This window comes from Triticum dicoccoides, chromosome 6A (assembly GCF_002162155.2).
Source record: "Triticum dicoccoides isolate Atlit2015 ecotype Zavitan chromosome 6A, WEW_v2.0, whole genome shotgun sequence".
In the NCBI taxonomy this organism is placed as follows: Eukaryota; Viridiplantae; Streptophyta; class Magnoliopsida; order Poales; family Poaceae; genus Triticum; species Triticum dicoccoides.
This window is the reverse complement of record NC_041390.1, coordinates 547,612,972-547,623,172: the sequence shown is the minus strand read 5'-3', so window position 1 is coordinate 547,623,172 and position 10,201 is coordinate 547,612,972. Positions and strand designations below refer to the sequence as shown.

The 10,201-nt window shown below is 41.0% G+C and overlaps 1 protein-coding gene and 1 non-coding gene across 2 annotated transcripts; one reads left to right on the top strand and one right to left on the bottom strand.

Moving 5' to 3' along the window:
• Positions 1–292: 292 nt before the first annotated feature.
• On the bottom strand, positions 293–1,020 carry LOC119319631 (glycine-rich cell wall structural protein-like). The gene is made up of 2 exons (XM_037594081.1): positions 866–1,020; positions 293–779 (listed from the first exon to the last, which is right to left on the bottom strand). The coding sequence occupies exons 1-2, from the start codon at positions 945–947 to the stop codon at positions 517–519; spliced, it is 345 nt and encodes a 114-aa protein (XP_037449978.1). The 5' UTR covers positions 948–1,020; the 3' UTR covers positions 293–516.
• A 1,224-nt stretch (positions 1,021–2,244) lies between these two features.
• Positions 2,245–2,316, top strand: TRNAW-CCA. The gene has a single exon. It is a non-coding gene; the product is annotated as a tRNA-Trp (tRNA).
• Positions 2,317–10,201: the final 7,885 nt, after the last annotated feature.

Here is a 10,201-nt window from a genome sequence, read left to right as displayed (position 1 = left end):
CCTTCTGGGCGTATGAGGCTAGCCTGAAGTATAACTCATCTTTTGGTATTTCAATATGCATTGGTTTATATACAACCTTCGTTCAAGCACGTTCACCCTCTCCATCAGCAGAGACGTTGAAACTAAACCGCACGCACACACGAGCGCGCACACGCACAGGCACTAGCATACAGCACGGAGGACGACTCTTATTTGGCAGCTGATTTATATTTTCCCTCCTCGCAATTCCAGAAATAAGGCACTATTTATGAGTATCAGCTGGTGGATGAATTGATTAATAAAGCCCAGCGTAGAAGAGCAAATTCGCCTGTCTTTTTATTCCATAAACACAACACGGGTGCAGTAACAATACATCCGTACACTGACCAGTACGTCTTACGAACAAGCACACACATCAACACATACGTAGCTTGCAAGAACACAGGGCTAGGTGCGTTCCTCAAGAACACACAGTATAAGCAGATTAACTAGGCACGTGCAGGCGTACACGCTGCATCCGGTGGATGCATGCTCGGCTCAGTGGTGCACCTCCGCCTCAGCGCGGTACATGGGCTCCGGGACCTCGTCGGCGCGCGAGCAGCACCGGCAGCCGCCGTAGTACCCGCGGCCGCAGCAGCCCCACCGGCAGTACCCGCCGCCGCCGCGGCCTGGGTACCCGCCTCTTCCGCGGCCAGGGTACGGGTAGTACCCTCCTCCGCGCCCAGGATAACCACGGCCCGGGTAGCCGCCGCCGCCACGGTAGTAGTCCTGCACGTCGGCCGTCGGCTCCTCCTTGGCCTCTGCATCAACCCATAATTAACACTGTATAATAATTTGTTTCAAATCGATTCAAAACTGGAGTAGATAGTAGTGTATGGTGTCGCACGAGTTTCTTCGGCCGAGGCGACGAGGAAAGCAGCAGCAAGCAGGAGAGCGAACACGAGGAGCGAACCCTTGAACATCGCCATTGACGCCGGTCGAACCCTCTTCTCCACGCTATGTAATCTTAGTCGAGCACTGTATTACGAGATTGTATCGGAGCTGGTCTGGTGAGATGCTAATGCATGCAGCGCAAGCTTATTTATAGGCAGAGAAGCCTCTAGTTCAACATGCAGGCTCCAAGCGGTAGCGGTTGGCGGATGGGCAGCATGCATTAACGCCTTCCTGCATGCATGCGGGTAGCAAGAACTCTGCGTTATCTTATCTCTACAGTGCAAGTGTAGAAAATGCGAGAGTGGACTAGTTTGAGGAGGAACAGGAGACATGCATGTGCGAGTCTAGTTGAGGAGACATACGTTCATTACGTTGTGCATGCCAAGTTTGACCAGGCAACATCGCATGCATGAACTAACCATGCTCCAGTACGTAGATATTAAAGGGGAGTCCATTTTTGTTACCTCGCAAAAAAAAAAGTCCATTTTTGTTTTGGTCCCAAGACCAGCCATGCTGCATCCTTCTTTCTCCTCCCTCTCGTGAAATGACTTCAATGATGATGTGACGTGGTTTTTGACCGGAACTGACACGTAGCTATCTCAGTTGATAACTTATGCTGACATGTCACATCCTTCTTCCTCCTCGCCATGACTTATTGCAAGTCATTCGATATTATCTTTTATATTACGGATTCTGAAATTTTGTGTAAGGCCGATAGTTTATTTTTAACATCAAGCAATTCTTTATTGCATGGTAATTGCAGTAGCATCGGTTACAAGAAGTGAAACAATTACAGTCGGGGTTCTTTCATCCACCCATCACACAACCCGCACTTAGCCCGATTACCTAGATCACGAGCTATGCAATTAGACTGTCTAGGAACGTGTTCAAAAATTACATGAGAAAAGTCACACGTAATATGATAACAATCATCAAAAATCACAGCAGCAATTTGGAAAGATCATGCTGATCGACCGCCAGAATAGCAACTTTCATTAATTCAGCGGCATGCGTGCGCATCTCATGTACTCCCTCCGTTTTTAAATATTTATCTTTTTAACATTTCAAATAGACTACCACATACGTATGTACATAGACATATTTTAGAGTGTAGATTCATTCATTTTATTCTGTATGTAGTCACTTGTTGAAATTTTTAAAAAAACAAATATTTAGAAACGGAGGAAGTAGGTTTCTTCTTCCTCCTGTTAGATATGCATAGGATATCCACCATTTTCGAAGAACCACGTGCCTGAATTGGATATGCATATCACGTCCAGAAGAAGTGTGATTAGCATCATATGGAGCTTAATTAAGGCAAACTAGCAATAAGGATCCGTGGCGCAATGGTAGCGCGTCTGACTCCAGATCAGAAGGTTGCGTGTTCGATTCACGTCGGGTTCAATACCCTGATCCATGAGGATTAAATCCATTTTTCCTTGAAAGATATACCACACACTTTTGTCAGTTGATCGTGACCCAAAGAGCAGATACCACCACTTCAACTTATGAGAATCCATGCCAAACGCGATACATCCTTTTCAACCGAAGCGATCAATTTTACATTACACTCAAATGGGTATTGTCTTGGAGAACATAGCCTTCGGATACAAATTGTGTATACGACGAGATACTAGTAACTGCAGGTGGATCGAGTTGAGAATCCATGCCAAACGCGATACATCCTTTTCAACCGAAGCGATCAATTTTTATTGTTAGGATACATTACACTCAAATGGGTATTGTCTTGAAGAACATAGCCTTCGGATACAAATTGTGTATACGACGAGATACTAGTAACTGCAGGTGGATCGAGTTGAGAATCCATGCCAAACGTGATACATCCTTTTCAACCGAGCGATCAATTTTTATTGTTAGGATACATTACACTCAAATGGGTATTGTCTTGAAGAACATAGCCTTCGGAAACAAATTGTGTATACGACAGATACTAGTAACTGCAGGTGGATCGAGTTCTTTCTTCTTCTTGAAGGATAAGGCAATCTCGCCAGGGAGTTCTGCTGTCGGTGGTGAGTGGGGTTGTTGGATCCACGCGTGTGGATAGTTTTAGGCCAAAGTAGCTTAGTTCTTAGGTTGTTCATCGTCTTGACTTCGGCGGCGGCGATGACGACGATGAATAAATTATCTTCACATCCTACTTCGACGAGGCGATCGATCCTATGGTTGGGGGTGAATTTGGAATCCAATTTGTTCAAGTAAGGATGGTGCGGCGGCAGTGGCATCCTCGTGGTGACATGTGTCCTCGGGCTCCGTCGTTGCAATGGCATTTGCTCCACCACCTCACGAAGCTAGGGAGGTAGTCCAGGAGCAAATGGAGATTGTGGTCTGCATCGACGACATCTGCATTTGGAACATGGTGGATCGTGGGATGGGTTCGTGGTACGTGGATGACAGGTATGGTTTCCTCCTCTGACGTCTTAGTCATGTGTTGGTGCCAAATCTGGAGTTTGATGGCGTGTTCGGGGTGTTGCCCCGGTCTGATTTGTTCAACGATAATGGTTTCGGCTTTGGCGGGCCACCTTGGAGGCTCGCAAAACTGCATATCAACGATGGAGCTGCGCCAAGCTCGGATGTGGAGGTGATCCGTCATATTTTTCCCTTTGGTGGCTGCTCTGGTGGTGTCAAATGCAGGTGCAGGCGTTGGTGTCAAGCTCAAAGATTTCTTCGGTCTTATTTATAATTTTACTTTTTGACTGGTGTTCCTTTGTGCAAAGACTAGCGTTTTGCTATTTTTTTAGCTTTATTAGGTCGGTATGTATGTGGTTTGTACTATGATCCTTATGATATAAATGAAACACGTATTACCATGTAAAAAATACAAATTGTGCATAGAATTTAGGGGTAAAAGTGAGGTTGATCGTGCCCAAAATAGCGACTACCACCACTTCAACTCGTGAGAATCCATGGCAAACACGGTACATCCTTTTCAACTAAAGCGATCAACTTTTATCGTTCGGATACATTACACTCAAAGGGATACTGGGACATAGCCTTCGTATACAAATTGTGTATGTAGTATGTGGTGGGTGAAAAGCAAAGCCCGCGTCCAACATTTTAGGGTCCAAATCTTAAATTATGGGGAGTTTGATGCTTCTAGTGCATTCTTGAACTAATCCATCATGTTTTGTAAACCTAGTGGACCGTAGTTGCATCATTATGTGGCATCACTCTCAACTGGAAATCTAAGTCATGTTGCATTTTGTAAGATTTGTTCTACGGTTTTTGTTGCTCCCAAAATTACATAGTTTTATGGTGTGTCACATGATACATCTTCAACGTATCTATAATTTTTGATTGTTTCATGCTATTATATTATCTGTTTTGAATGTTAATGGACTTTATTTTACACTTTTATATTATTTTTGAGACTAACCTATTAACCGAAGGCCCGACCCAAATTGATGTTTTTTGTCTATTTCAGTGTTTCGCAGAAAAGGAATATCAAACGAAGTTCAAACGGAATGAAACCTTCGGAAACGTGATTTTCTCAACAAACGTGATCCATGAGACTTGGAGTGGGCGTCAAGAAACAATTAAGGAGGCCACGAGGCAGGGGGCGCGCCTACCCTCCTGGGCGCGCCCTCCACCCTCATGGGCCCCTCGTTGCTCCACCGACCTACTTCTTCCTCCTATATAAGTCCATGTACCCCGCAAACATCCAGGAGCACCAAGAAAACCTAATTCCACCGCCGCAACCTTCTGTACCCGAGAGATCCCATCTTGGGGCCTTTTTCGGAGCTCCGCCGAAGGGGACATTGATCACGAAGGGCATGTACATTAACTCCATGGCCTCTGCGGTGATGTGTGAGTAGTTCACTTCAGACCTTCGGGTCCATAGTTATTAACTAGATGACTTCTTCTCTCTCTTTGAATCTCAATACAAAGTTCTCCTCGATCTTCTTGGAGATCTATTCGATGTAATCTTCTTTTGCGGTGTGTTTGTCGAGATCCGATGAATTATGGGTTTATGATCAAGTTTATCTATGAACAATATTTGAATCTCCTCTGAATTCTTTTATATAAGATTGATTATCTTTGCAAGTCTCTTCGAATTTTCAGTTTGTTTTGGCCTACTAGATTGATCTTTCTTGCAATGGGAGAAGTGCTTAGCTTTGGGTTCAATCTTGCAATGTCCTTTCCTAGTGACAGCAGGGGCAGCAAGGCACGCATTGTATTGTTGCCATCGAGGATAAAAAGATGGGGTTTATATCATATTGCATGAGTTTATCCCTCTACATCATGTCATCTTACTTAAAGCATTACTCTGTTCTTATGAACTTAATACTCTAGATGCATGCTAGATAGCGGTCGATGTGTGGAGTAATAGTAGTAGATGCAGAATCGTTTCGGTCTACTTGTCACGGACGTGATGCCTATATACATGATCATACCTAGATATTCTCATAACAATACTCAATTCTATCAATTGCTTGACAGTAATTCGTTTACCCACCATAATACTTATGCTCTTTAGAGAAGCCACTAGTGAAACCTATGCCCCCCGGGGTCTATCTTCTATCATATTAATCTTCCAATACTTAGTTGTTTCTATTGCCATTTATTTTACTTTGCATATTTTATTTCTCTTTATCATAAAAAATACCAAAAATATTATCTTATCATATCTATCAGATCTCACTCTCGTAAGTGACCGTGAATGGATTGACAACCCCTTTATCGCGTTGGTTGCGAGGTTCTTATTTGTTTGTGTAGGTGCGTGGGACTCGAGCGTGGTCTCCTACTGGATTGATACCTTGGTTCTCAAAACTGAGGGAAATACTTATGCTACTTTACTGCATCACCCTTTCCTCTTCAAGGGAAAACCAACGCAGTGCTCAAGAGGTAGCAAGAAGGATTTCTGGCGCCGTTGCCGGGGAGATTCGCACCAAGTCAAGTCAAGATTTGACTCCCAACAACGAGCCATTTCTGGCGCCGTTGCCGGGGAGTCTACACACAAGTCAAGACATACCAAGTACCCATCACAAACTCTTATCCCTCGCATTACATTATTTGCCATTTGTCTCTCGTTTTCCTCTCCCCCACTTCACCCTTGTCGTTTTATTCGCCCTCTCTTTTTCCGTCCGCCTCTTTTTCGCTCGCTTCTTGTTTGCTCGTGTATTGGATTGCTTGCTTCTCACGATGGCTTAATACAATACTAAATTGTGTGGCTTTGCCAATACCAACAACAATGAGTTTCTTAGCACTCTGATTGCTCCTCTTACCGATGATGAATCTTGTGAAATTAATGTTGCTTTATTGAATCTTGTCATGAAAGATCAATTTGCCGGGCTTCCTAGTGAAGATGCCTAGGGCCGACCCTGAGGGGGGGGGGCAGGGGGCGGCCGCTCCGGGGCCCGGAAATCTAGGGGCCCCCTCCGGCCATGTACGCATGTGAGATTACCTAGCTACGCAGTGACAACACCGTCCCTCGCCGCAGATTTTTTTCAGGGAAATCGCACGCAGCAGGAGGTAGCGGACGACGATCACACGAGTATGTTCATCGTGTTTTTTTCCTTGCACAATCGCACATCTGCATGACATCATCCACCGTGAGATACTGGGCCTGGCCCAGCTCGTGGGCAGCATGACCATTGGCCCCCGACTAGCGCACAACGCCCACGTTCCCTTTTTCCCATCGTGGATGCCTACAACCAACATGAAAGTTTAGTCGCCAACCGCAGCAACACCATCGCCGTCATCAGGACATCGCCCATGGCAGCCGTGAAGGGGAATGAGCACACCGGCAGGCTCATCATCAGGTTCCGGTAAGGATCGCTTCGCTCTTGAATTCTTGATAGAATCATGTGCGCTTGTATGGATTCTGAGATTTATCCCCTTCCTTGCTCGCGACGGGAAAGTTTATAGTTGCTGTGAGCGAGATTTTTATTTGACATTTGAAAATTAGGAGCCATGATGCTACTGTTCGATTTAGAAAAAATAGGAGTATAGGATGTTGTCTACTAAAGCAGGATTAACCATGAAGTTTTGTCAAATTCTATATGAACTTGTATGTTTAATTAATTAACTCGATGATCGATTTTATGATTCTATGGTGATGCTGGAAAAGCGCTATCTCAAAGACATTCAGACGGTTCCTTCTTTGTAGAATATTTCAACTTATATCTCCAGGATCAAAGTTGACAGAAAATAATGCTTTCTCGGTTTGGAGATGATAGAAAGAAATATATTGAATCTTCTGTTCAACAGTTTTCTCATATAGTTTATGACATTAACTCACTATCTGTGTTATCTATAGGGTTTAGAAGATGGTTCTAATGCTTCATCACAGAACAATCTTTTTTATCAAGGACATGTATAAGGAGGTGTTGGATGTGTTGATGGTGGCTGAGGTATGTAATCTTCTGTGATCATTGTTGTCATACTGTAAAAAGCATATACATCTTTTAAATAGCTATATAGTGATGAAAAACAAAAATGTGAGGTTTGTAAGTTTAGAAAAATTATTGAATGGGATTGATATCATACCATAATTAATGTTATTGAATCTAGGAAAGTTAGAAGAAAAAAAATTAAGTTAACTATAATTATTTGATTTTGGATGCACTTGTTTTACTAAAAAATTATCATATACATATATTAAATATTATATTGTTGTTTATAATAAGGGCCCCTGGTTATAGTCTCGCCCTGGGCCCCAGAAATCTCAGGACCGGCCCTGAAGATGCCGCTACCCATCTAAATAGCTTTGTTGATTTGTGTGATATGCAAAAGAAGAAAGATGTGGACAATTATATTGTTAAATTGAAGCTATTTCCTTTTTCCCTTAGAGATCATGCTAAAGCTTGGCTTTTGTCTTTGCCTAAAAATAGTATTGATTCATGGAATCAGTGCAAAGATGCTTTTATCTCTAAATATTTTTACTCCCGCTAAAATCATCTCTCTTAGAAAAGATATTATGAATTTTAAGCAACTTGACCATGAACGTGTTGCACAAGCTTGGGAGAGGATGAAATTAATGATACGTAATTTCCCTACACAAAATTTATACAAAAAATTTATACAAAAAATTTATACCGGATTGAATTTTACTTCTAGAAATCTTTTAGATTCGGCCGCGGGAGGCACTTTTATGGAAATCACTTTAGGAGAAGCTACTAAACTCCTAGATAATATTATTGTTAGTTATTCCCAATGGCACACCGAAAGATCTACTAATAAAAAAGTGCATGCGATAGAAGAAATTAATGTTTTGAGTGGAAAGATGGATTAACTTATGAAATTGTTTGCTAATAAGAGTGTTTCCTCTGATCCTAATGATGTGCCTTTGTCTACCTTTATTGAGAATAATAATGAATCTATGGATTTGAATTTTGTTGGTAGGAATAATTTTGGTAACAACGCGTATAGAGGAAACTTTAATCCTAGGTCATTCCCTAGTAATTCCTCTAATAATTATGGTAATTCCTACAACAATTCTTATGGAAATTTTAATAAGATGCCATCTGAATTTGAGACTAGTGTTAAGGAGTTTATGAATTCGCAAAAGAATTTCAATGCTTTGCTTGAAGAAAAATTGCTTAAGGTTGATGAATTGGCTAGGAACGTTGATAGAATTTCTCTTGATGTTGATTCTTTGAAACGTAGATCTATTCCACCTAAGCATGATATCAATGAGTCTGTCAAAGCCATGAGAATTTCCATTGATGAGTGCAAAGAAAGAACCGCTAGGATGCGTGCTAAGAAAGATTGCTTTGTGAAAGTGTGTTCTTCTAGTTTCTATGGAAATAAAGATGAAGATCTAAAAGTTATTGATGTGTCTCCTATTAAATCTTTGTTTTGCAATATGGATCTTGATAATGATGGGACTGAAGATGAGCCACCTTTACCTACAAGGCGTCCCAAAAATTCGGAGTTTTTAGATCTTGATGCAAAAATTGGTAAAAGTGGGATTGAAGAGGTCAAAACTTTAGATATCAATGAACCCACTATTTTGGATTTCAAGGAATTTAATTATGATAATTGCTCTTTGATAGATTGTATTTCCTTGTTGCAATCCGTGCTAAATTCTCCTCATGATTATAGTCAAAATAAAGCTTTTACTAAACATATCGTTGATGCTTTGATGCAATCTTATGAAGAAAAACTTGAGTTGGAAGTTTATATCCCTAGAAAACTTTATGATGAGTGGGAACCTACTATTAAAATTAAAATTAAATATCATGAATGCTATGCTTTGTGTGATTTGGGTGCTGGTGTTTCCACGATTCCGAAAACTTTATGTGATTTGCTAGGATTCCGTGAATTTGATGATTGTTCTTTAAACTTGCACCTTACGGATTCCACTATTAAGAAACCTTTGGGAAGAATTAATGATGTTCTTATTGTTGAAATAGGAACTATGTGCCTGTAGATTTCATTGTTCTTGACATAGATTGCAATCCTTCATGTCCTATTATTCTTGGTAGACCTTTCCTTGGAACGATTGGTGCAATTATTGATATGAAGGAAGGGAATATTAGATTCCAATTTCCATTAAGGAAGGTCATGGAACACTTTCCTAGGAAGAAAATTAAATTACCTTATGAATCTATAATGAGAGATACTTATGGATTGCCTACCAAAGATGGCAATACCTAGATCTATCCTTGCTTTTATGCCTAGTTAGGGGCGTTAAACGATAGCGCTTGTTGGGAGGCAACCCAATTTTTTTTATTCCTTGCTTTTTGCTACTGTTTAATAATATATAATTTATCTAGCCTCTGTTTTGGTTGTGTTTTTTTGTGTTTACTTAGTGTTTGTGCCAAGTAGAACTGTTGGGAAGACTTGGGGAAAGTCTTTTCGATCTTGCTGTAAAAAACAGAAACTTTAGCGCTCACGAGAATTGCTGCAATTTTTTACTGGAGAGTGATATTTAGTTAATTCTTTTTGGATATGATTAATAGATAAATTCTTCACGTCCAGCAATTTATTTTAGAATTTTTGGGGTTCCAGAAGTATTCGAAACCTACAGATTACTACAGACTGTTCTGTTTTGGACAGATTCTGTTTTTCGTGTGTTGTTTGCTTATTTTGATGAATCTATGGATAGTAAAAGAGTTTATAAACCATAGAGAAGTTGGAACATAGTAAGTTTAACACCAATATAAATAAAGAATGAGTTCATTACAGTACCTTGAAGTGGTGGTTTGTTTTCTTTTACTAACGGAGCTCACGAAGATTTTCTTTTAAGTTTTGTGTTGTGAAGTTTTCAAGTTTTGGGTAAAGATTTGATGGATTATGGAACAAGGAGTGGCAAGAGCCTAAGCTT